The sequence below is a fragment of the Apaloderma vittatum genome, unplaced genomic scaffold (genome assembly GCF_000703405.1).
Source record: "Apaloderma vittatum isolate BGI_N311 unplaced genomic scaffold, ASM70340v1 scaffold642, whole genome shotgun sequence".
NCBI classification, from domain to species: Eukaryota; Metazoa; Chordata; class Aves; order Trogoniformes; family Trogonidae; genus Apaloderma; species Apaloderma vittatum.
In genome coordinates this window covers 34,305-62,259 of record NW_009703932.1, presented here as the reverse complement: position 1 = coordinate 62,259, position 27,955 = coordinate 34,305, and the positions used below count along the sequence as shown (strand labels likewise).

Below are 27,955 nucleotides of genomic sequence, written 5' to 3'. Positions count from 1 at the left end.
TACTGCTTTAGTGGTTCTTGAAAGACAAACAAAGAGACCTGGAATGAAATCTTTATCCCTCTCCCAAATAAGATTGAAGCTAACAAAGGCATACAGCAGTGCTCTTTCAAAGCTTGCCATTAAAATGAAGGCTCTGCAGCACAGCTAATGAGATGGCTCAGAGTGGAAAACAATCTGTTTTTAAGAATGTTTAGATCAAAAGTAATTTCTAATCTATGAAATAAAGTCGCTTTTCAATACCTTTCTTTCACTGGTAAAGCTTTTTATGTTTGCACTATTTACTTCAATCAGATGTTTTCAATTTTACCTTTTTCTCCCTGAAAATACTTCCTAGGGTTAGTCTGTAGTGACCAACAGCATTATTCTTTTTCTCTCTCCCTGTTCACCCACCCCCATACGTTAAAAAAATGAGAAAAGAAGAGGGAGAGGAAGAAAGAAACATCTTTTCTTAAATGATTTGCAAGCATCTGTGCTTTAAGCTACTTTTTATGAACACTCCTTAGTAATGACTCAAGGTAAAAAAGCAGAAAAGCATCCAATGTTAGGAAATTGCAATCCAATACCATGTAATTTAAACCTGCCATTGCCTCTCCTGTGCTAAATGACATACAGATGGGTAGCTCTGTTCCCTCTACTTTGGAACACAATTGGTCTTTTTATGAGTGTATATACATTACTAGCAAAAAATATTTTTGTTCAGACTGTTTATTTCTCATTGTACCATATTTTTTAATTACTGTCATAATTGGAGTACTTTTTCCCTGCTGTGTTCTGTCAGCTAATTTTTGGAAGTGATTATCAAAGTTATTTGAATATTTGGCAATTTCTGTTATTACTTTGGGAGTTTTTGTTCTCAAAAGCAACCTTATTGTTGTTTTTTCTTTCCTGATGTGATGTGAATTTTTGCACTATACAAATGTTTTTTCTAACAGTAATCCTTATGTATTCTTTGGATTTTCTGCATGAACTAAGCAAAGCATGAGTCAAGATTTTCAAAGGAGTGTAATTTCAGTAGCAACCCTGATTTTTATGAGAAGTTTGTTGTTGAACCTTGTACAGCTTTGTGTGTGAAGAAATTACTTACTCCTCAGGGCTCCTGTTCCAGTGCTTCAGTAGTGAAAAAATACAATGGTTAATGTTATAAAGTAAAAGGATGAGGATAACTAGAAGTTAAATCAGCCTTATTGGCATTCTAAAGATTTAGAATTGTTTTTCAGCTACTTTAAAGGGTAATGAAATTGTTGGACATTGTGGCTGAACATCATATGCCCATTACCATGAGTCTCCAATATAGATGTTTTGTAAAGAACATTTCAGCTGTAGTTGTTTTGATTTTGTTGCAGATTTTTATTTTTTTTAATGGTGGGAAAAATGTTAACTTCTTGTGAATGATTGTGTGCGCAACAGTTTAGTGTATAACACACCAAAGGGCTTTGGCTGTAGCACATTGTCACTGCTCCAGTGGAATCACCTGGCTCTCAAGCAAACTTTTTTAAACTTGGGTTTGAAGAAATAATCAGCTGCAGTTCAGCTGAGCCATTCTTCGTGCATTAGGGACCGGTCTGGTCATTGACAAGTGAATGCAGAAGCTATGCTGTGGCTGTCTGCCAAAGCAATTATTCAGGATTTAAGCTAAAAAGGCTCCTTCTCCCATATCCTCTCCCTTTGCAGGGTCATGTAGGGATAAAAAGGACTGTAAGGTGGTCTTTTCCCAGGAGGAGCTGAGGAAGCGGCTGACACCCTTGCAGTACCATGTCACTCAGGAGAAGGGGACCGAAAGGTAAGGCAGGACGAAGGAAATGCAGTCCTCAAAACACAGGCATCTTTCCTTTCTCCCTCTCCTCTTAGTGGTGCTTCTTCACCTTCGCCACCAAGTTTGGTTTTGTTTTGTTTTTTATTTTTTTCCCAGGATTTCTGCACTTGTTTACTAACCCCTACAAATTAACACCACTGCAAAGACAAGCATCTGCAGCACGGGGGCCGAGGCCAGGGGTCTTGTGTGACTTTTTCTTTTAACGAACGCTGCATGTCTTATAAAAAGTCGCTGGGCTCATGTTTAGAGTCTGTTTTTAGTTTACTACAAAATGTGTGGAAGTAATAGCAGTTTAGGTACACTTTTTTTGGAAGACATCGCAATAAGCGGAACCACGAGGGAAATGGCCCCGTGCCAAGAGGCTGGAGTTTTGAAGGTGGCCATTGTAAGTATAGACATTTTGGCTTCAGAAAGAAGGTAGCATAATTTAGTTCTTTTCCACCCCACTCCAATTTCTTTTTGAAGCACATGTGGAGAAGGTATTTATTGGCTCATTTGTGGTTGGAATGTCAAAAATTTTCAATAACTGCCCTCACATGGCTTTAGTCGCTGGAAGCCAGCCCCGAGTCCTGGAGGGAAAAAAAAAGAAAGGACTCACTTCCAAGACTGTTTTTAGTGAATAAAGTCTCTCTCAGCTGATTCCAGCATGGAGGTAACTTGCCAAGGCCTAGCCATTTTTTTGTTGTCTAATTTATACCACTGAGCTTGGCATAGAGCCCTGGCTTTACCTCTGCTCCAAACGTACTAATGATGTAACTCCTTGTTTTCATTCATGACCTTGAAAAGGGCTCCTCACCGCACGTGGGGGTCCTGCTTCATGGGCAGCACGCTTCCTGACACCGTGTGGCTGAATTTGCTGGGGAGAGCGAGGGGGGATTGTCTCCCTCTCCACCCCAGCCCCCTTCATCCTTCCTCAGCCCCGGAGGGGCAGGGGACACTGGGCTCTGCTGGGGTCCTGCCTTGCCCCCCTCCCTGCCCTGGCCCTCCTTGCTCTTGTGTACAGGACCAACAACATGATTTAATGCACACAAACAATCGAAGATTAGGTCATTCTTAAAAATTCTGTTTATAAAAAAAAAAATAAAAATAAAAAATTGGACCTCATAAAAAGGGTGAAAGGATAATAAAAACAAGCTGCCGAGCACATAGGCTTTTTGTTGGGCGCGCGCAGCTGATTCGTATTAGATGAATGACCTCCTAGCCTTTTAGATTGTTAACTTAGAAAAATATTCCCTTAAAGCTGTAATATTGCTTTTCAACTAAAAATATAAGGCGCACACAGCTTGAAATCGTGGAGCAATTATTTCATTTTCAGCTGCAGTGCCTCGTGGCCCCGTACCAGGGCGGCCTCCCTGCTCCTGGCTGGGCCGGGCACACGGGCCCTTCACCCCTAGGCCAAGCCCAACACCAGCACCCGTCCTAAGGACGGGCCGAGGGAAGCGTGTCACCCCAAGCCCCATGCCAGACAGTGCACACTGACGAAAACTTAAAAAGTTTCTCTTTGCAAAACGGGCAGACTCCAGTTTTTCCCTTTTTTTTTTGGTGGTTCTGTCCTTCATGCAACATGTTTTCTCTTGCATGACACCTGGCACCTGAGACACGCTAATGAGGACATTCCCCTTTTCCTGTGCCTGCTTTATGTGCTGCCTGTAATAAAAAACAACTGCCAACTTTTAAATCATGGGGGTTTTCTGTAACATTTTTCTAAGGTCTTAGCTAATTTAATAATTGCAAAAAGCCCAAATTCCTTTATTTATTTTTAAAATGTAGTGTTGTTGTTTTCCCAGTGCCTTTGAGGGGGAGTACACACATCATAAAGCTCAAGGAATATACAAATGTGTTGTTTGTGGGACTCCTTTATTCAAGTGAGTATGCTAAATATAGTTTTGAGATTTATGTCTCTTTAGTTTATATACTGTGTTCCCATATAATCTTGTGTGTATTCCAGTACTTGTGTAATTGTAAAAGATCGTTAAGATAATTTAAATAATTCAAATTGATAAGACATACAAGAGAAGCAAGGCGATAATAATGCTATAGTAAAATTAGTCTTGTAGTAAAGATAAATTTTAGTAAATAAGATAACATTCAAGTAAAATAGGTAATTTGACAGAAAAAATAGTATTTTTCGTTGTTATTGCTTATGCAGCCATGCCAAGTAATTGTAAAACAGTCTTTCACAGTGCTAATAGTTGCTGAGTTTTGTCTGTACTCACAGGTAGCGTTAAGATCTGGATCCTGGGCAGCGATGATGCATCCATGCTACAGCATTCTATCTGATAATGGCAAAAAAAGTGGATGCTTTTTTTTAGGATTCAAGCAGTTAAGAAAACACACACCAGGAAAATCGCATTACTTACTGAGTTTTTATCCATCCCAATTAGCACACATAGAGAGCTGCTTCAGGAACTGAAGCAAAGATGAAGAAAGAAATAATAACTTTCGTGTCTTGCATGAAAAATACTCTTTAGAAGTACTGTGGGAATTACGGCCCTAAATTTTGTGCTAGAAGCACTGCTGATTGAATTCTCTCAATCACTGCATTGTTCTGCACGGATTCAGTTGTTGTTTGTATGGTTTTTTGTATTTCTGGCTGCTTGTGTTCATTCTGATGAAGAGTTTCATTTTCCATCAATTCACACTGACTTGGTCCCTCTCACTTAAGAGGTACCTTTACAGCAGCATAAAGCAGGATGGTCAGGATAGCACTAATAATAGAGAAAATTGGGTCAGTAATAGGTTACAAAGGAAAAATAAAATTGATGTAGCTCCAGAATCACCAGATGTGGCAGTGAGAGTTGTTCTCAAGAGACTGTCTGTATAAATGAAAGAAGTACTTAATCTCTGTTACGTTTGATTCCTCTGTTAGGAGGATTACCTACAGAAACTTCAGTAATAATGTGAAACTTTTGAGCTGGAAAACTGATCATTATGAACTCAGCCAAGACAATATTCTTATGTCATGTGTTACTGTAGTGCTTGGCTTGGGAGTACGAAGTGGGGTTCTAAAGTCTATAACCTGGTTTTCTACTCTGCCCTGTAGACATTACCCTGCTTACTATAGCTGAATTGTTATGGGAGAAATTCAGATTGGCAAATGATTACCATGGAGCCGCGATTTCACCTTCTACCTTCAAGACTGACTTCCTTTCTGTCATCCACTGCAGAAAGAGTAGGGTTTTTCGTGGGACGAGATTTGGACAGCAGTATTTCATGTAAATGAATGTGAACTAGTTCCCAGTTGCTTTCACAAACGATTTAATATAGGGAAAAATTGCAACATGAGACTTACCTGTGATTATCTGAAGTGTGCAGTATATTTTGGCATAGTCTTGACTTTTTTGAGTTAATGAGTTGGATTTCTCTATGTGTAATGAGCTGTATGGAAATGTCACTGTTTTCAGATTCTCTTTGAGACGCCACGTGGATTTTATGGGAAGAGAGAGGGCAAAAGAGGGAAGGTTACTTTTGTGTTATTATTTTTAATAAATCCCAGGCCAGTGGGCACCTGAAAAAAGACACCTTGCTCATTGTGTCCCGTGGCTGGACTGGCCTTAGCCCAATCTCTTCAAAGTCTTTATGTTGCTTCATGAGCTCTTGCCACCTCTGCTGTACATCAAATTCAGCCAGTTGTTCTGAAGTGGATGGCAAGGGTGGAAGCAAATGGAGATGCCCATAGGGGTCCATCTTCTTTTGTTTACTGACCCCAAAATACCAGTATATAATGTCTTCCACAACGAGGGAAGATACATTCTGTATCTTGGTGTCTACTTCAGCCCAGACAGCTAAAAAAGAAGGAAACGTAGATAGGAGAATGCAAAATGTGTGTGCTATTTACTAAATTTTCCCCATAGAGCATGAATCACCAAAGGATTTTTATAGGCGTAAGGTTGTAGTACACTACAAAGAAAGTCTGTTGCCCCATTTAAAATGCAAGGTGGTTTTGTGGTGGCATATTTTATTCTTATATTTCCTTTTTTTTTTAATTTCCAGATAGTCATCTGAAACTTGTATTTCCATTTATTTCTCACTGGGTGTCCATTAATTTTTTCTTTGTGTTGTTGTAATCTGTAAATATATATATTTGGACTATGGACCTGTCAGTTTAACCAGAAAAGAGGTTGGAGCTTCAGCAGTAATATTAACAAACTTCAACTTTTAACATTTCTGATTTACGTTGTTTCATTACCATGTGACACACAAGGTCAGGGAACACATGAATTTTACACTCCAGATGAAAGGCCTGGTTTTTGGTACATCTTTAAAACAGAACTCTGTCTCTATCGCAGGAAAGATAAAAGAAACAATTAGGGATTTAGCATCTCTTCATCTACCTACTTGTACTAGTGTTATGAGAAACCTCCCAAGCTTTATGGAGAACATGCTTTAACTTTTTCCACAATCAAAGGTGCCTCACACATAAAATCCATAATCATGCTGTTGAATCTAATTATTCCATCTCTGAACTTTCACGCCAGACAGTCTCCTACGTCCCAGTACAGCTGCCTAAAGAAAGCAATAAACGAGAGAGACAATAAACAAATCTCAAGGCCCTCCTTTTCTGCAAGCCGACCCTTCCGTGGTTTTGTGTTACACTTACTCTAGCTGCAGGCTTATGCTAAAAGAAGCAGCCCAAGCTCTCCACACCTTTCTCTAGGGTGTTTTCTTATGGCTTCACCTTCACTGGACCTCACTTGGTGTGGCTGGAACACGTCTCGATGCAACACATTGATCTGACAGCAAACTAATCATCCAAAGTAAAAACACTCATGCTTATCAACTATACCCGCTCGTGTTAAATTTTTGTGAGCCACCTTTATCACGGTTGGACAGCCTCTGTGGCAAGGCTCTGTATTTCTGTAGCAGTTCATGGAGATACACTCAAAACTCATTGTTTTCTAATGTTCAAGTATATTTGCAAGATTGCACCTACTTCAGTTTTCCAAGGCGTTTGCTTTTACACTGTGCAGAAATGCCATTCTGCCCATAGCCATGGCAAGGGGAGGTTAGAAAACACCTGACTGAAGTCCACGACTTGCACTACTGCCATAGGGAAGGAGCTATTCCATATTTAATAAACCATGGTCATGTCCTTTACCACATGCAAGACTGTGTGAGAAAGATGTGGTATAGCTGGGAACTGGGAAGCCTGAGAGAATGATTTCTTTTTAAAAAAAAGAATTATTATTGTTGTGTCAGTTTCCAGTTTTTAGGGCCAAGGAATGAATTGCCAAGTCTTCATAAATCACCCACTGCTGCCTTTATTGCTTCCTGGATAGAATTCTTGATAATGGTGTTGGCGCTTCTGAACATGCACTAGGAGAAACAGCAACACCCTTATTCATGTCATATTTTTGTTTGATTTTTGTTGAACTGAGTCAGGTCTTCTCAACGTCTCTCTCTGATATCCAAAAGTAAATAATGAGAAAAGCAAAGCATGGCTGGGCAGTACTGTGACGCCATTAGCACTGTGCCACTGTTGTCTTCTCAGCGCAGCAGAGGATTTCAGTCACCAGACTAGATCTGTACAAGGAATTTCCTTTTCCCAGTGCTGAACGCTTAGTTAATAGTCCTTAAGCTTTCTTAATAACCTTTATATCCTTTGAGCAGGCCAAGTGACAAATCAGTACAGACTATCTGGCTAGGAGAGCCAGAAGCTGTAGCTTCTCTTATAGGAACTAAGAGAGCTACTTCGGGAACTTCATCTGCCCTGACTGACTCTCAGTTTCCTCATAGAACTTTGTCAAATGCAGCAGCTTCTGTTCAATAGCACTTGTTTGGAGTAAGTTGGCTCTCGCTAGTGTAGATATCGGTCAGCAGGCAGTATTACAGTTCTCACCCAAACCCAGCTCCAAGAAGCTTAAGGTTCTTAAAACTTGGAAGACTTTCTGCAGTTTTTTGTGACTATCCCCTAGAAAAGGCTGATGGAATTAAAAATGAGTAAAGTTATCAATGAGCTTTGGTTTCTTCTTGCTTCATCAAATTTTAGTTGAATCCAGCCATTGTTTTGAGTCTGACCTGTCACTGCTAGATGACAAGTTGTTGCATGCTCCTAATTATCTCACCAAAAATCAAGATACCAGAGTGCTTGTCTTCCTTGGAGCCGTCTAGAATCCAGAGGTTTAATCTACCTCTGACATGACCATTGCTATTAATTCAGAATTTGCCGCAGCCGCTGCAGTAAGGTTGCTTTGTGAATGCAGCCCATGGCACCTTCCACATGTGAGCGTACCTTTGATCCAACTGGAATGCTGCCCACAGGTTAGCACAGCTGTTGTTGGAACTTCGCTGATTTCTGTGGTGGTTTGGAACAGGACTTTTTCCTGCTGTTCTTCAAGAGCCCCTTGGAGCAAGTGCCATACAATCATGTCCTTGAGTGGAGCATTCAGGGAAATGCTTCTTTCACTGAATGCTTGGTAAACGTGTCATAGAGGTGCTGCAGTCATTACAGCAAATAATTATGCACGCTCAGTCATCTTATGGGTGTTTTTTAATATCCTCTAGCTGGTGTTTTTTTGGCCAGTGCCAAATGTTCATTTCAATACCACTGTACAAGCAATGAAGTCGGAAAAGATTTTTATGTTAAGGATTAGGAGAACAACAGCAAGTTTGGAAAACAGAAGCCACTTAATGCCATTTTTATTCATTTATTGATCCACAAGCCACCTGGTCTTGTTTTTTTTCGGTAGATCAGCTCTGTTGTACTGAGCTGGTTGCTGCCCACAAATGTAGGAGGGCACTGTGTGAATTACTCAGGCCAAGTTTCAGCAGTAAAGACAAGTACAGGAATATGAGGGATCTCACAGCTTGCTGGGCAGAGGACATTTCAACAGGTATCTTCTCCAAAAGGCAAATATTCATGTAGATTTCCTACAAGAAATGTGTTAGGAATCAAAAAAGAAAAAAAAGGGAACTTGGAATGTGACATTTTAAATACTTCAATGTCTCATTGAGACAAGCCTGTGAAATTGTTTTGATTTACTTACTTCTGAGCACAGCTGAATTGCAAATCAGTGTTGAAGGTACTTAGAAATAAGAGGAAATAAATGCAAATTCCATAATCTTAGAGATATGTATAGATAACCTGCTGATTTTAACAGGAATTTAATTGATATTTTCAATGTAAAATTTCAGTGGATTCTTTGTAAACTTTTACATCTGATATGTAATTTCTCCTGTTGGAAGTTCTCGCTGCTTTGTATTGACTGTTCATCAGTCACCCCACTTGGAAAAACTAATTTTCAGCTGGATTTAACCTGCCCTATGCTTTACTACATACGTGTATGTACCTGAAGTAAAAATCAGGTAGAGTGGTGTCATGATTTGAGCCAACTGCACGGGCCAACAACAAAGAACCATGCAGTCATTTGCTTACTCCTCCTCCCACCTCTGTCCCCACAGGGATATGGAAGGGGAAAAATTGAACAACGAAGTTTCAGGGATTGAGATTAGAACATGGAGCATTTGTTTGCCACTTACGGGCACGAGGGAAAGCAGAGTAGACTTGGGGAGAAAACATAAATTTAATTTGCCACCACCAGTTATCAACTAGATCAGAGTAGGAGGGTGAAAGGCGTACATAGATAAACACAACTCCATCTTAAGTACACTTTTCCCCACCCCCCCCTTCCATCTTCCCAGCTATTTCCTCCCCACCATCAGCACAAGGAGGAGTAGAGGGGCAGCGTGCAGTCCATCTGGCCATTCCTCATTGTCCATGGCAGTCTTTCCTTCCTGAGGAAGAGGGCTCCTCACAGTCTTTCCCTGATGCCACATAGTGTCCCTCTCATGGGAGACAGTCCTCTCCCTCTAGGGGAGTTTGTCACTCCAGTGTGGAACCAACTTCAGGGTTGTGGGTTGCTTTGGGTGAGTCTTCTGCTCCTGTGCGGTCTCTCTCTCCACTGGCATGGGGTCCTCCACGTACCGCTATATCCGATGTTCTCGCCACCATCGATCTTCTCAATTCACAGGCAGTCATCTCCCTGCCATCTCACTCAGCACGGGACTCTGGGGAAACCCTCTGCTCTGCTGCCTTTCTCCCCGCTTTCCTCACCAACCGTGTTCCTTTGCTATCCTCTCACTTCCCCCTCCTCCCAACAGAAAAACTCCCCAACACAGGAGGATAGACAAAGAGAGATACTGAAAAAAAAAAAGAAAGAAGGAAAGGGAAAGACAAAGACAAAGTGGCCCAGCAGGTTCCCCTCTTACAAACATTGATCACAGAGGCGCTGATGGGCCTGGCCTTGGCCAGAGGCAGCTCTGAGTTTTTCACCAGAGGCTGGAGGAAGCTCTTGAAGTTTCACAGGAGTCATCCCCCACAGCTCTCCTGCTGCTACCAAAAGCCCCACGAGACTTAAACTCATGACAAGTGGATTGTTATGGATTATGACTGTAGAAGCTGTAGATTTCTATATTTACTTGTTTATAATTCTCACTTTAAAATAAACTCTGGACAGAACTCACCCAGAGACTACTCATTGACTAACATGATGTTAAAATGCTCTTTTTTGAATTTGGATTTTCATCAATATGCAGAACAGAAATTGTCGTAGCATCCACCAACAGTGAATCAGTCTTTTTTCTGTAGTCTAGGAAAGCGAGATTAAAAATGCCAGGTTTCCTAAGGAACTAAGACTTAGAGCATCACGCTGTCTCTGTTTCAATCCTTTCCTAATAGTAAAACTGTATCATTTAACCTGCTTGCCAATTTCAGCCAAATTTGGCAGGGGAGTAACTATTAAACCTCAAAGATATTAAGTTCTAAAAACTTTCATGAAATTGGGAGAGAGATCACATTCAAACCCTCTCTGAGGGGAGACGTGTACAAGAGTTCAACTACATTATTAGATTATACCAGATAATATTATTGTAAATAATATATATGTTATTGTATTATAACAGAGAATCCACATGAGGGTGGAAGAGGGAGAGGAATTAGTAATGTCCAGCTCTGGGAAGTACCTGTGAGTGGTTTTGCCTCCTTAGACACCACAGCTTCTGTCCCCTGGCCACAACACAGCAGCAAGCCTAGCTTTGCTCTTTCTGCTGCCTCAGGAGCTACCTGGTTCTTAATGCTTGGAGGCTTCTCAAATTCCCTCATGGTGCAGGTCTCATAAATTCCTAGATAGTTACATCAGATAGTAATTTTTACATTGAAATACGGCTGCGTTTTTGTTTCTGGAAGCTTGCCTTGTTATATGGAGATTGAGCTCATGAGTAAGATCAATGACTGCTTCCAAGTTTGCACTTTCAGAAGGGTTGTGTCTGCACTTGTAAATAAAATGGGCAAAAGCCTCTTCTCTGGCCCTAAAGGCAAGTGGACTTCAGAAAGAAACTGAATAAACCTGTTAAAGACCTCATCAAAAGGAGGAAAAGGCAGCTGTAATGCAGCAGTAGAGGTTCTGCAGTAAGTCCTCTTTCTCTTCTCCTTGCCAAAAGCCCGCTTCACTGGCAAACAGGAGGTCTGCGTTAGCTTCAGCTGCAGTGTGGTCACGCTGTAGCCTGTGGCACTGAACAACTGCAGTTCAGTCGTACTTTGGAAGGGTGTAGTTTAAAATTCACACTGTAAGAACACATGGTGATCGTTACTCGGTTTCTGTCTCTTTCGCAGTATTTGGCAGTCTGAGCGTCTGACTTACGGTGCCATTTAAAAGGAAGAGGTCAAAACCCTGTGTCTCTTTGCAGTACAGACAAAGTGACCATCATATATTTTGTTGTTTGGTTTTGCTTTAATTATTTCTGGGGTCTTCGAAAGTATTGAGGCACCTTGTCCTTAGCTAAACCTTTCCAGTAGCTTACTATTTCTGTGCCTATTATGTGTTGATAGTTGAGCTACTTGGCATTTGTATTGCCATGTGTTGTGTGTGTTTGAGTAATATCACAGTTGGAAATGGAAATCACTATATAAATAACCTCTTGCTCTCTTTATGTGTATAGACTGCTTTCCAAAGATATTTATGCATGATTCCCTGATTTTCGGATTACTCCTATGGGGCAAAAGTAAAAAAAACAGGCACAAAGCTATTCTATGTTTGTTGTGGGGAGTTTTCCCCTCTTGGGGGATAGTGATAAATGGTAAAAGACAGTTTGTAAAGTCAATGCCTGTCTCTGTAAAATGCATGTTGTCTGGTAGGATGCGTAGATTGGATGTCAGAGTACGTACAATGATAACAAACAATGGACAGATAAGTTTTTCTTTCTAGTTAATGTAGTTGTAGAAGGGTAAACGAGTCAGAGTGAATATTTTTGTGTGTAGTAGAACTTCCCTTTGGACCATACTTTCAGCATTTAATTCTATCCAATTTATCAGCCATTTTTTATTTGCAACTAGTGCAACTAGTTTTTGATACCTTTGTCTAGCGTGCTGTCAAAAAAAAAAGAAAGATGTGAATACTGAAAGATCCAGGGGAAAAGTGCTGGTTCCATTGAAATTGCTGGAAATTTTGTCATTCCTTCAAGCAGTCAAGATGACTTTGTGTTTTTGCAGAGTGCTTCTCTCACATCTGATGCTTATTGCTTATTTGCAATGCTAAACACGCTCCATTATTTTTCTCCCCTTTTTCTGGGCCTTTCTGAGATCTTTAACAATTTCTGTTACACTGTGTCCAAAATTTTTCATCGTTTCCCAAAGTGACATGATGACCATAGTGTAGGTGACCCTCCTCCTCTTGATGGTTCCTAGTGCTACCTCCCATGTTGTGTTTTCTTTCATAGCTGTTCTGCTGTTGCCAGACAAAGTTCTATTCGTTTATCATCCTGTATCAGTTTTCTGATTTGTTTTCCAGTAATTTATGACTGTTTGGAGCTTTGCTACTCATTACACTGCCCAGTGACCCTTGCAACCCTCCTTCCCATGTATTCTCTGCCATCTTGGCCCCTGAGCCTGTTTGTCGATGTCACAAGTTGCCGAGCATTGCCAAGCCACACAGGCTGAGAGTCAGGGTCTTTGTTTGACCAACTCATAGCAAGTATCTAGAATTTAGGTGTCAAGAAGCTGATCGTGCTGATGAACAGAAGCTGAGGCAAAGATTCGCACGTTCTCTCAGACTGTGTAGTTGGTGACATGTCGCTAAGACAGTGGTGAGCAAGAGAGAATGGCCTAGACAGATACAATGCACCTTGAAGAGAATATTGTAAATAAAATACTGTAAATAAAAGTGGCTTTACCTGGAACTCAGTGGAATTCCCACCGGTTACCAGCACACACTTTTAACAAAATGGGGACTTTATCCTGCTGAGTGTAAATACCAGCTGAAATGCGCTGCCAGGCAAGCATGAGCTGGTCCCCTGGGCAGTTACTGGTGGTGGTATTTGTGAAGGCACATCAGCAACATACTTTCTTTATTCAGTGCTTTTGGTAGTACTTTATAAGTACCAATTACAAAGATATATTCTTTCCCTTCCATCTCTTTACCACCTGAGAATTATATTTAAGACATAAAAGATAGTGAACACCAGGGAAAGATGGAGAATGAGCAGGAAGGGGGAAGGGAGTTGTTTCCTTGCTGATGGCTTTAACTGTAACTGATAGTGGAACTTGTTCATTTTCTAAATCGTGATTGGTTTGATATTTTTTTTGCTGTAGCATAGATCTTTGGTACAGGATTACAATGCCAAATATATAAAATATAGAGAGTACGTGTAAAATACACCTACATGTACCTGCATGTACAAGCTTATAAAATAACAGAGGAAAATAAATCTGCAATTAGTTCTTGAACTTGGGTCATTTATTTTTGAAAAAGAAGGACTGTAACTTCCCGAAATACATCCCCTCCTTGATGCAATGGCAAACGATCCAACATTGTACTTCGTCCTTAGAATTTCTGGGGAAATGCATTCTGCTGCCAACGTAACATCCTTTAACAGGTCTCCTGCTGGTCAGACCTTGTGTCCTGCTGTGACAGCCATGACCGTGTGTACAACTGATTGTTAGTGGGCAATATAAATCTGATTGGAACATGCCCGTTAATTGGTTTGAGAGCTCGATACAGACAATGCTGTCTTATAGCAGACTGTGTAGATAGGCCTAGTCATAGGGTTAATTCTGCTTGACAGCACATCAGCAGCATCTTGAGAATAATTACCCAACTTAAGTTTTCCCACAGTTGAATTGAGATCTTCAAAGGCTTCTACATTTACAAGTATTATTAACCTATATCTGAAACATGATGTTCCCACAAGGGCTAATTTTTTCTTCCCTTTATTAAATATACAGGTTATAGGGTTCATTTGCTAAGTGCTAAGCCCTTAGAAGAAAACACTACTTGTTAGAGAGAGAAAAAGCTGCAGTGCACGACCAAAGCTAATGGTGCATAATGCACACATCATTGTCCTTTTGCAAAGGCTTTAAAACAAGTTAAAATTTAGGTCTGGCTCCCTTCCTCTAGCTCTCTCTCCCACCCCCTGCTTTCCACTTTTAAGAAAATCAAACCACTTCTTCCTATGTGCAGAGTGAGTAAATTGAAGACACGCACAAACAAACCCCTCCTAGGATGTTGTACAATTAAGTACAGATCATTGGATACAATACATATGACATTAATGAAACGGTATCTGCTTCAAAAATAGATTGGAAACATTCGTGAATAAATTAAATCCTCTTAATGACTTTTCAAAAATGAAAATGAATGAAAACAATATTTATTTCGTAGGAACAACTGTGTGCCATGATTCACAGCATATAATTTAATCCTGTTTTAAATTTATATTCTGTTTTCTGCATTCATTTTGTGATTTGTCTTTTAAAATACCTTCTTTGTGACTCTACATTGTGAAAACTCCTCAAATAGTAAAGATAATCATTATTGTTTAGGTTCAAATGCCCTTGAATGTATTAAATATTATCGTGCAGAGCTAGACAGTCGTCTTAAAGATGATATTTGCTGTGGGGGATCAGTCTGACAAATGGCTTTTATGGCATAAAGCAGTTCTTGTAACTTACAATCTTTTTATTTTCTTTTGCAGGTCAGAAACAAAGTTTGACTCCAATTCAGGTATGTTTAAATTTACAGTGTTTTCCTGAAAGTACGCTATTCAGGTTAATCTCAAAAGAGTAGTTTATCAGTTCAAGTTCAGTTTAGTTTTAAACAAACTGGGGTAGGTCAGTCTTAAAAAGGATCTTCACTTCTCGCCCTCTGAAAACAGCATTATTACTGTGAAACATTTGCTTTCATTCCTTTCATTATTTCCCATCTCTTTACATTTTCCCAAAAGTTGATCAGGCAGATGTATCTTGCGACAGGCTTTAATCGATGCAGAAAAAATATAGTGCAAATAAATGGTAATACGGACTAAAGCGAATGGAGGATTGAAGTGAAGTTTGAGAAGGATCACTGCTTTAAAAGAGAATGTTTTTCTTCCTGGTAGGCAAAGACATTTCATGGGAATTTGAAGTCAGTGCAGCCTATCTGTCAGGAAACAGATGATTTTTCATCAAATTTTCATGACAGATGCATGTACACAACGCATGCCAGACTAGTCTGTAGAGCTTGCTTTAGGAGGTTTACCAAAAGGCAGTCTCCCTCAAGTTGTCTTTTAAAAGAATTTTAATGCATTGTAGGGATTGGGAGTAAAGTGAAGGTCAGTCTAACAGGTTAATGTGTATCTAACAAGACAAAATACATGGGACAGCAAACGGGAACAGTTGGGAAAAAAACAGAGATCCTAATACCAGGCTGTTATTTATTCAGTTAACTATTCCTGGGTTTTCCTTAAAGTTAAACAATAGTAAATTAAGAATAGACTGTTGCCCTGAAACTGGCTGAAATGTCCATTGCCGGAAAAGCTCATTCAAAAAGCATTTTTTGTTAAGATGATAAAGACTATTTTAAGCAGAAAACCTGGCATTATTATGATGATTTTGTATTTAAGTCACTGTTATCTTCTACATGGTTTGCTTAATGCAGTGATTATAGTTTCTTGTAATGATACAAATTTTGCAATATATATTCATCAGAACATTCATGAAATAGCATGTTTCCTTTTATCCCAGTTACAACATTATTTGGATATGAAATGTGAGGTATTACATTGCTTTTTCTGTCCACATTAGATTTTATCTTTGGAACTACATGAGGGTGAAATCTGCAGCAGGAAGCATTTATACAGCCAATTCCTACATCTTGTATGCCTGAGTCTTCTTGCTTCTATTGTCATTTTAGTTTGTGAGTTTGAGCTTACTTTCTTTAAATATTGCTCAGATGAACTCTGTGCTAAGATTGCTTCTTGGATCTTGACGGAACAGTTTTGCATGAGGGGATGGCTTCACACATTGTCTGTTGTTACCACCTTTCTTTCAGTAACGTCACTAAAATGAGGGCGTGGAGCAGAATGTCAAACGTCTCACTTTCCTGTTGGGGGGAAGATGCTCTCTGCGGGACTTCAGTTTGCTTGGTGGATTAGGCTACAAGCAGCTTTATGACTTTCTCTTTTGAAGCTGTTCTGCGTGTTCTGCGTGCTGCTCCCAGGGCAGGGAAGGCAGGGGGACGATATCTGCTGTGGAGCACAGAGAAGCGATAAAAAGTTGGCTCTGTTGCAGCCATGGCAAACGCCTGCTTGGTAGATGCCACCAGGCTTCTGTGATTGGAGTCTTGTAGGGTGAGCATGCACTTTTAAATGTCTCCTCTTCATCTGTGTGGGCTCCACGGGCTTGTTTTCCTTGAGCTTGGGTCCGTGTTCTGGACATGATTTGTCTCTTATTCCTAACGCAGGGGTGTTGGAAAGCTGAGTTGTCCAAACACTAGAGGGCTAGGGTTGCTTTCCCTGCTCTGCTCTTCTGAAAGCGCTTCTTAGACACTGTTCTTTTAAGGACAGAACTTTAAACTTGTGTACACTCGATGCAGTTTTATCTTCCCAAGAGCACAGAGCACACAGAGGGCAGAAGGCTTCGGAAATAAAGACCATTTACAGGTGACGACCAAGAAATAGGTAAATAAGCAGTAAAAGACCCAAGATGATCCCTGTCACCACTTGTTTTGCTGCACCTAAATATTCTCTGAATGCACACCAGAGTTCTCTGCAGCAGATGATGAAGATTATTTTGCTTGAGTGTCAACGTTAGCAGATACCTGAACATCAAAGTACTTTGTGTACCATCAGGGATACAGTATAGGAAGGTCTGGGGCCAAGGAATTTCTTAGATTTATTCCTCCTTCTTCTGCAGAGCCTCAGCTTCGTCTTCTGCTTATGATCTCTTTCCCCTACATAGAGTCATAGAATGGTTTGGTTCAGAAAGACCTTAAAGATCACCTAGTCCCAACCCCCAAGCAATGGGCAGGGACAACTCCCACTAGACCAAGTTGCTCAAAGCCCCATCCAGCCTGGCCTTGAACACTGCCAGGGAGGAGCCCCCCGCAACTTCTCTGGGCAACCTGTTTCAGTGTCTCACCACCCTCACAGTAAAGAACTTTTTCCTAATATCTAATCTAAATCTACTCTCTTTCTTTGGTTGGAATAGTTTCAGGCTTTTCTGTCAATGCACCCTGGCCACACCCAGGGTGTTGAAGGCCCCTCACCTGGTGATCCTTTGTAGTTTGCCAAGGTCTGTGGCTGGCCAGGCCAGCCCAGGCTCCTGGTCTCATTTTATTCTTTGGCCCAAATGCTGTATTTGGAACTGAGAATTGCTGAGGCCTAATGCCTCAGTCTCATCAGTGCTGCCTCTCTCAACATAGCTTTCAGGTAACAACCAAGGATAGTTGTTAAAAAATAATAGAAAAAAACCCAAACAAACAGATTAAGCACACAATTAAAATGGCATTTTAAGAAAAAAAGAAATCAGAGAAACTCCATAACCTCAAAGCACATTTCAAGTCTAACACACCAAGGCTGAAAAAGCCCTGTATCTTTGTGAAGAGCACAACAACCTTCCCTTTGTAGGGACAATACTCAGTTCTTCCACCAAGAAGCTTTTCTTGATAGCCAGACAGTGCAAGCACTTAGTGTTTATCTTTTGTTCCCCATATGTGAGAGCGGAGAAGTGGAGATACTGAGATGAAATCAACATTCACCACCCAAATAAAACATTACAGGTTTTCTTCCCCACTGAAGAGTTTGCCATCCCTCTCCAAAACTGGTCGATAAGCCCAGACCTCCTGCTGCCTCTGAGTGAGCAGGAGGGTGGAGGCAGGGAGCGGAAGGTTGTGTTGGTGACGGCAGAGAGGCATCCTTGTAAACAAATCTTTTTCTGGTGTCAGGGGGTTGCAGCACCCTGTGTAGCACCATGTTCTCCATAACGTGTGCCTTTGAGATGTGTAAATGTAGCATTGATTTTAAAAGGGCTGCTGCCATTTGACATCAATGACTCTATATTTATGCGACCTTGAGTTCCTTGGAGACGCCTTAAAGTATTTTCATATCCCTCATTTCATTTTGAATTCCCCAGACTGTGATTCCTGGGCAAACCAATGATCCCACAAACTGGAACAAACATGCTTTGTTCTCGTTTATCTCATGTTACCCAAAACCATTTAAGTGTTGAACATGAGAATGAGGTAGTTTTATTCTAGAATGAATATTTTCTTCCACAGAGCTGTTCTACAACCTGTCGCATGCTCTAAATTAATCCTAATGTTAATTCCAGTTAACGTGCAAGTCTAGATATACCCTTGTTAAGCATTTATCAATGCTTATTGTACTTGTCTTTCCTAGAACTATTTGTGAAGCATTCAAGAATTAGAAGTAGCCTTTCTGAAGCAAGTACAAAGTCTGCAGTACAGCCTTAAGAGTGCCCAGTAGGCTTACTGTAAATGTAACCTTAGAAATATTGTTCAACACTGAAATATTAGGCAAACATTGTCAAAAGAAGATTAATTTGAACTTGAACATTAACTTAAAAGAGGGCTGTAAAATTCCTGTAGTGATGATCAGGATTTATCATCTAAATAGCTATAACATCTGTAGGGGACACACATTCTTCATATCATGACTAGCAGTTCCATCTGAGAAACTTCTTTTTCTCTGCTGAGTCTTTATAAGTCTATAGCTGGCAGAATTTCTGTCTCAGAGACCATGGGGTTAGCTTCCTGCTGTTAAAAGATCATATGAAATGAAACAATTTTGCTTCCCTGTCATATTATGATGAATTTCACTGGTACTGAAAACAGATTTTTTTCTAAAAAAGTGCTTGAAAGCGAAAAAGGTTTTAAGAAAAATATATTTTTCTTAAGGTTTGTTAAGGAACAGAGTAAACCAATGTTGCTGAAACAATTATTAGTGTTTTGGTAATGTCTAAAATGCTTATTGTGCTATGTGTGTGGCTAGCAAACTTTAGAACTTAAGAATGTAAGAATTAGGTTGCAATAATGAGTTAATGAAAGATTTTTTTTTTAATGTAGAGAAAAATAGGTCTTCAGGCTGCTGTTCTTTTACAGGAAAAATTTGCAGGTCTCAAAAGCTGTTGCTGAACACAGCTAATCCCACTTTAGTAGTAGAAAAATAAGCATAGAAAATGCAAACAACTATCTCAGCATGCCCATTAGTCATCAGGGAATGGTAATCCTGAATTTCCTACTGCCTGCTGGGAGAGTTGGAGTTTTCTTGGGGCATCTCTTGTAATATTTACTGTATCCTGCACGTCACTGTGGAGATTTGTCACATGATATTCAAGTGATAGTGTTGGCAGTGAAATTATGAAGGGGAAGAAATTTGGGTTTTGTTCTGTGTTACAAAGAAAGGACAAATCCCCAGACAATACACGTGGCCTCCAGTGGAGCCTCTTATATAAAAGTGTCACTCACACAGTGCAATGGAGGAAGTAAGAGAGTTCAGGGTGCAAAAACATGAACGTCAGGGAAGCACCAGGCTGTAGAAACATCTCTGTGCATTGTCAGAAGAGAGAGGAGTGCCCAAGGGTGCCCAGTACCTTCAGCTGTGCTCTTTATTGTTCACTGTGCCAGCTTCTCACTTCTCTCAAAAAAAAAGAGATGCATCTCCAAAACCCATTCTTCTGTCTCCCTGCTTCTGTATGGATCAAATGAAGGGTAGAGATCACCGATGTGATTTTATGTCACTGTTTGTGTCCATACTTTGCAAACATTCCAGTTAGTATCAGGAATTAAGCTATAAGAGCTGCTCATCCAGCTGGAGGCTGTCCTGAGGGACAGCTACACATGAGCTTTTGTTGGATCCCTGCTGCCCTAGCAGTCAAACACAAAAGCAAGTCAAGGAGCCCCCAACAGTTCCTGGAATTTCCTTCGTCTGCCTTGTCTGGACTCACAGTGTCAGCCAGTGACTCTGCAGGTCATTTCTTCTCTCTGCACATCACTTTTTCCACCAGAATGAGTGTCTCCCCATGTCTTCAGCACTGTACAATGCTGCTATCCCTCTATCCCCATCAAAGTTCCCATGCTTTCCTTTCTCACCTCTTGTATTTGCTGGTATCATTCCCTTAATGTGGCCCCTACGAGGTACTAACTTGCTAGGCTACATGATTCAGCACAGGTGCTGGAGAGCAGTTGAAGAAAATTATAAGGTTGGGGGTGGTCAAAGGTTTTCCTCTCATAAATTCCTCTTGGCTACACTTCCAGATGTTCAGCAATAGACTTTCCAAACTCTTGCTATCAGCCCTGATTTCCCCTAGCCTGTCATCAGTCCCATTGTATGAATGTAATCAGTACAACTGTTAAGAGCATAAGGAACTCTTTGACCAAGTAGGAGAGAAATGAAAGCCAAAAGACACCTTGAAAGTGAGTATCTCTTATTGACCCTTGCTACTGAGGCAGCAGAGAAAAGAAACATAACTTGCCTGAAACCTGAGGTCGCTGAAGCAGCAGGATACTTAGTAATATCATCCACTGATCAATTGGACCAAAGATCTAAATACTGAATAACAAATCGAATCCTAAGTGTTATTATGTCAACTTCTTCAATCAGGTTGGGATATAGCAATTCTTAACTTCTTCTTTGCAAGGCTAAGTAGTTTCAGGAACAGGGAGAAGAGACGTTTGGTGTTCACAACGAAATCATATTGACAAGCTCATCCGTCACCTTGCAACTTGATTAAAAAATATAAAAAAGATTACTTGCAGAGTGTGTAGGAGGGAAAAGTGGCAAAATTAACTGAGATACTAAAGAATAGGGATGTTCCAGAGCTTTTTGATGTGGCAGATGACTTCTCCTGAGTCTCTTTCAACTACCAGGAATTATCTTCTTCTCTCTAGCCACCACCAGCACATGGATTCTTGAAAAGGTGCTTGACCTGGCACAGAGAGATGGTGAGAGACATAAACAGAAGAACAGCTCAGATTATTTTATGTGTGGTTACTTGTCAGTGCTGTTTTGTTCTTGGCATTAACAGCTTTACAAACAGATTGTTAGGGATGCAATGGCTGGAGAGCATGGTCTGTTATATTTGTTCAGCAGTGAGATAAGCATTTAGATTCAGATGCAATCTGAAACATCTGTTGAGTGTTTTCAGGGCCCTACTACAGCGTGACTTGGAGTGTAGATGGCTGGGACAGCTCGCTGGTGCATCCCAGGGAACTCTGGGCTAGTAACAGCCCTCATCTGTGGTGCCCAATCCTCACCCTGCTCATGTATCTTTTGTAAAGGGTGGCAGAAGTTGGTCAAATTATTGCAACATATAGAATGGTGTTCTAATTTGCGGAGGGCTGATCAAAAATGCTTTAAATGTGGATTTTTAAAGAAGGCAGGCAGCTGCCAGAGGACTCCAAATGTATAACTTTCCAAACTGTAATATTGGCTTCACAGTTGCAGATGTCTTTTCCTACCACTTTCATCTTATTTGTATCTAAGGTGAGCTATTCCTTGTTATCATTGACACGATTCTTCTCAGTTCTCAAACTGTTTTATAGGAAGTCTGTTCAATTACGTTACCTAGATCTGTGAATCTTCCAGTGGAGCCTAGCAGCCTTGGTTGGACTCACAACAGCCTTAAATTCTTCTATATGAATAGTTTGTGTAATTTCTACTTTGTGGAGGTTTTTTTGCAAATATATTCCTCAAAAAAAAATCCTATTTCTGTTCTCATTAATAGGGCAGCTGCTTAAAGATGCTCTGTTCTTGTGTAGTTCACAAGGCACATGTGCTCACTAGGCCACATAAAGCACTGCCTGTTGGCCTGTGGTGAGAACCGGGCATTAAAAGAGCTCTTTCTTATGGAGCCGAGAGTAATATCAACAAAGACAAATAAAATTTCTTTTTTTGTGTTATATATACTTCAGTCATCATTCTTGCTTCTTTCTTGCCTTGCTCTGAGGATCTTGCTGAGAAGGAAGATGTTTAAATGGGTCCTGTAATGAAAATATTTAGATTTAGGTTTTCCATGTTGTTATCATTAATGTAAGCAAATTCATCAGATTTATTTAGGAGAAATTCTTTACCCTTTTTGCTAAATACTAAAGACAAGCTTTTCTATTTTTTTTAATTTTCTTGTAAATAGCTAAAAAAGACTGTCTTTAAAAAACAATTTGGCAAAAGTAGTCTGAGAAGACATGAGTAATATATAAATCATGGTTTCATTACGTGGAATTAGAAACTGGTGCTGAGTTAAATTATAAACTATAAAGTAGATTGGTTGAGGATTTTTTATTCGTCATAAGTATAGCTGCTTCAGATAGGTCTGGTCTGTTGGGGAGTTAGTCTGCTGTTAGTCAGCAAATTATTCTTTTAAGTTGGCAACATCCATCAGCATAACATCTTTACTGTTCTGGAGGACTGGGTTTCTTAAATACAAAATTGTTTTGTAGATCTGTTAATCATTGTGCAGTTTTTTACTGAGCGAGGCTGCCTAATTGCTTTTCAAGAGCTACTTGCGTTGCAGTCTTGCTCAGTGGACAAAGTGGAAGATACTTGGTAATACTCTTGAATTATTCTACACTTACAAACTTCATAAAGACTTTTTCTGTTCCTTTTATATGAAAATCCATTCAGTCAAATTAACCTTGTTACAGACCAATTGTGATAATTAACTTGACCATAGCCCCAGTTAATTAGCTAAAAATGGAATGTGTGGAAGAGAAGCCACAAGAATGGACAAGCAGGGAGGTTTCTGGTCACAGCTGTGACTCATTGAGATGGTTATATAGCTCAAATGCAACTTAACCACACCACATATAGCTCACGTCACTTGTATTGTTTTGTTCCTTTATTAGTGCTCTATTCATTTAAACCATAAAATGCCTCTCTGCTTCATAATTTGGAAGTGGAGTGTTACAACATTGTGCATCATGTACATACTTAGAATCATAGAGTAGTTTTGGTTGGAAAAGACCTTTAAGATCACTGAGTCCAAGCATCGACCCAGCCCTACCAAATCAGCCACTAAACCATGTCCCTAAGCAAAACATCTGCTTGTCTTCTAGACACCTTATTTTATGTCATTGTTCTTGAACTTTTACAAAGTCGAATTCCTATAGTCTGTGTTAACCATACTAAGTTATAGACATCTGACCCAATAGATGTAGATGTGATAACTGAAAGGTGTTTTTTTTAAACATTAAAATTCAGAAACAGAGGTGTTCTGTTTCTGCCTCTTACTTTTCAAGGTGATGGTCATGGGAACAGTATTCCCCTGTTTACATTCTCATTAAAAAAGTGTTTACCCATAAGATTTATGATTTTTGAAAGTGCTCATATGCTCACTTCCATACTGTTATCTCCCCTTGAGTCAGTGATTTTTTTCCCCTGTTACACACTGTATTTAAGGGATTTAAATGGAGTCCCAGGAATACGGATTCACAGAGGGGTGGGATTTGGAATGTCAGTTGTCAGTGCCGATAGAATATCTGGAAACTGATTAAGACATTTTTAGGTTGAAGAGTGGTGAAAACAGTGTGCTTGCAAATAAAAAAATCTGCTGCATAAAATACTGTGTTGAGGGCACTAGGGCTCTGGAAACAATTTGAAAAGGTGGGAGGGTAAGATACAGTATTTCACTGAAATTTCTCCCCTCCCTGCTTTCGAGGATTGTAAGAAATCCCTAATTGGAAGTGTACTGTCAGAGCTGGACTTTAAGTCATGAGGTAGCACTAGTGTCAGACTGTGGCAAACTAAAGTTACACTGGCCATCGCTCACTCAGTTAACTGGCTTTGCTAGAAAAGAGAATTACAGGAGCTCTCTTTTTAAATCATTCCATTTTTTTCACTGTCTGCATGTCTGAGACTCTTCTTGCCCCACAATGATGGCATATCTTGGGCATACCTGGATTTGTGTCACTGTGCTGTATAAACTGGGCTGCATATTACTGTTGAAGAACAGCCCAATGTTGAAACCTATGCCCGCCGCTGCTTTCACTCTTTTGATTCTAGCCATCATGATATAGACCATATAAAAACTTTGTCCTAGTCCTAAAAAACCCGAGAGAAATCTACATAGCAGAACTGGAATCTTAACTCCCTTGCTCTATTCTGTAAAAGTAATTTCTTCAATGATAAAACTTAAGTTTTCATGTGCCCCTTTGGTTTCTGACACAAGGAAGGTCTGTGCCCAAAGGACCTACTCCTGGCCACGTGTCTGTCCGTGTTAGCAGCCGGCCCAGCCCTAACCCACGACACCAGGACATGTAGCACACCAGCGAGACGCCTCGGTGGGACATGTCCCTTCCTGGGCTCCTGTTTCTGTGGAGGAGGCAGTGAGTACCTGACCTCCACACCACCTCCTGTGAAAACTATGTACAAGTCCCAGTTTGAGACCTATGTCATCACTCACTTAGAGTGCCTGCTGCTCTGGCACCCCAAATGGCAAAGGAACTTGACTGTGTCTGGGTGGGAACGAGGACGCAGACCGTCATCTAAATGCCCTTGACCTTAGGGTGAGCTGATCTTCTTTCATCAGATCAAGAAAGGGATGGACCATAGAGAGACTCTGTTCATCCCTCTCCCTCTCTACCCTTCTTCCCACAGAGAAGGGGGTTATTGGGAAACATCAGAATCCGAAACTCCTGAGATTTCCACTGGCACTTTGCCTCTGAGGATGCTTTTACTTATCCACAAATGATTAAGCTTTAATGAGGTTCTCATAATTTGTACAAGCAGTAGCAGTGTATTTCTTTCATTCCTCTGACTATAGTTCTTCCATATTTTTTTTAATTTTCATAAACTGCATTGGCCAGTGCCAGGCTTGCACCTTGCACAAATGGAGGTGCAAGGAAATAAATTAAAATGCCTAAGTAATCAAATGTATTACAGCCTGCAGTTGTGCTTTAGTATTTGGATAGGAGTGTGTTACTTCATGTTTTTAAAAAAATCATAAAGATGCTCTGTTAAAGAAGCTGAAAGAATAAGGCAGACTGTTCTTCAACTTCATAAAGATTAATAAACAAAGGGCATTCAGTGTCATCTTCAGAGCAATGTAAGGAATAAGATTATCTAAGTAATGCAGACATTCTGCCTTTAATTCAGGCTGTTATTTAGAGAACTTCCCACCCATATCTCATTAGTTCAATGTTAGGGTTTATTTGTGCAAGCCTGTTATAAAACTAATGAATGATGAGGAATTACAGAGTTACAGCAGTGATAGCAGGTATTTTAAAAACATTCAAAGCAGGGGCAGAGAGTGTTACACTCTCGGGAAATGAACTGATACTGAAGTCTATGCAAATATTTTAATGATCTAATCAGTGAAGAAGAAAAAGTCTTGTGGGATGGGCATAGGAAAGTAGATTGATAAACACAGGGAGAACAGAAAAATACATTAGTACAAAGCTGCAAATAAGATTACTGTTTACACTGCTCACCCAGTTCACATATTTGGATGGATGTGTAGCCTTTGCTATAGTTTCTACTGTAGAAAGAGGTAAAGTGTTCAGATAGAAGAGGTTAAAGTTAGTCTCAGAGGCTAGGGTAGCCACAGCTAGAACTGTGTGAACAATAGGATTTTTTTGTTTGGGGACCAAAGCTGTGTGTGGAAACAAGGTTGGGAACTTGTATGTCCGGAAAGGTTTGCTTAAAGTTGGCAGGCAGAAATAAAAGATTTTTTTTTTCTGTATATTGGACTGTGTACCTCTCAGATGTGTACCTCTCAGATAAATTGATTTTGCAAAAGAAATTTTGCAAAAGAAACATTTCACAAAGGAAACGTTTCAAGCAAAGGCTTGAAATGCTTTTGAAATGAGAGTAGAAAACAAGTAAGCTGTTTGAATTTTGTCCAGATTCTCCAGTTTTTCCAATTTTTTACGTTTGAGGGATTTTCAGAAAGTTTTCTAGACCCCTAGACACTGCAATTTAAGGCAATTTTATTGTTTAGAAATAAACTAAAACCAAATTCCAAAACCTACCATTAACTCAAAACTCAGGTCTCATTTAATTGGATGCTTAATTACTGGCACTTGCAGGTTGGTTTCTTGGATTGCACCATGAGTGGCTGTGACACCTTTCTTTCGGGGTCTGCCCTGGCATAATGCAGCTGAACCCCTCTGTGACCCCCCGGGGAATGTCAGCAATAGGGATGGTCAGTCATGGCACATGTAGCTGTCCAAAGGGTGGTCACTTTGCTTCAGGTCTTTCTAAAAAACGAATCATGGTTTTACAGGTATTTTAGACTTAACATTTCTCAGGGGTTAGATTAAAAGCTGTGTTACTTGGAGTAGCAGAGTGAAGCAAACATTGCACCTAGTGATAGCAGTGCCTGGCACTGAAGTATAGAGGTTGCACATCGAAAGTTTTGCTACTGAGGCTGCTTTGAATACAACAGAGTAGGATTTCTTCCTCCTCTCCACTCCGCCTCCTCCCTCAAAAATATACCAAATCCACAGGACAGTGCCTTGCACAAATGAAACACCATCATGTTTCATGTCAAAATGTACATCTGTATTAATCTGGATGAAGGTGAGGCTCTGAAGCTGATGTCACATATGGCCTGTCCTGAAAATCTGCAGCTCATTAAACTGCCTGCAAGGGAAAGAAGCACTTTTTTAAGGTCCATTTTGGAATGTGGGTTGGATGTCCTCAGGTCCTCTAGTTCTTGTTCTAAAGCTAGAAGCTCAAGGCTTGTTTGGGTTTTCTCTGGGATGCTTTATGGACTGTTGCTTGTGACTGGGGAACCAAGTCATTTTTCAGAAACTGATTGTGCCGCTGGCTTTGTTCTTTTTCTGCAAAGATTTGAACCATATGTAAAACCATGGGTATGGCTCAGCTTCCTGGGGAGCTGGGAAGAAGTCAAGGACTGCCCGAAATTTTGGGGGGACTGACTGCAAACTGTTCACGGTACTAGATGCCCTTTAAATTTTGTTGCAGGTTTGAGTTTAGAACAGTCCCCTTTAGACAATCAAAAGCAGAGCATTTCTGCTGAGGCTAAGAGTGCTCCACAGCCAGAATGTGTGATTTTGGTTGCAATCTGATGAACATGGGAAAGATAGGGAGGGAAAACCCAGCAACCTCTGGCATTCCAGTCCTTCCCCATCCCTGCAACTTTTATTGTTGCAATGCTGCTAAATCCGCTTTGCCCGCTCAGAACTTAAGTAAACAGACATTGTAGTTGTGGGGAGTTATGTAGCGTTTAGAAAAAGGTCTGAGTTTGTTGAATAGAGTTGGATCGGTACTGGGATAGCTTGGTGTCAAAGGTTAGGTTTTGTTATATCCAAGATAGGCTTGGAACCTGACATACTGTAGCTTTTCTTGAGTGATCTGGAGGTTTCTAAGAGCTCGCAGCATGCTTAGATAATGAAAAGTGTTTCGGCTCCTTTCCTGGAAAATGCATCCTCTGTTACCTGCTCTCTGAGAAAAGATTTAGCCCGGAAAATAAACCACGTAATTTATTTAAAGTTCTAAATCCTCATACTTTGCCATTTGTAATGCTGAAGCAGAGGAGGTCTTGGGAACAGAGGGATTACAGGCTTATTTGAATTATAAAGGCATTGACCTCAAGCAGCCTTTTAGTCAAATCTGTTGTTCATCTGGTCATTTTATAATCACGTTCTTTTGATTTTATGCAAAGACATAGTGCCAATGCTTAGTTCAGAGGTTTAGCTTATTCTAACAGTAGAGTTTCTGTCAATCAGCAATATCATAGTAAATCATCCTTACACCCCTTGTGCTGTGTTGTCTGCCTTGCGTTGCTTCCAGTGGTTGTTTAACCTCTCACTTAACTGATTCAACTTGCTAGCCCAGAAAAAAAGCTGGATAATTTTCTGCTGGTTTAGTGAGCTGAACTTTCTCCCCACAAATAGATAAGCACCTGAGCTGGTG

The 27,955-nt window shown here is 40.3% G+C and overlaps 1 protein-coding gene across 1 annotated transcript in view; it reads left to right on the top strand.

The window, feature by feature from the left end:
- MSRB3 (methionine sulfoxide reductase B3) overlaps positions 1-27,955 on the top strand; it is a 62,445-nt gene that overhangs the window by 12,010 nt on the left and 22,480 nt on the right. Inside the window, exons 2-4 of the mRNA XM_009864811.1 lie at positions 1,672-1,780; positions 3,601-3,678; positions 14,780-14,808. Of these exons, the coding sequence (XP_009863113.1) occupies positions 1,672-1,780; positions 3,601-3,678; positions 14,780-14,808 (216 nt within the window). The remainder of the gene's footprint in view (positions 1-1,671; positions 1,781-3,600; positions 3,679-14,779; positions 14,809-27,955) is intronic.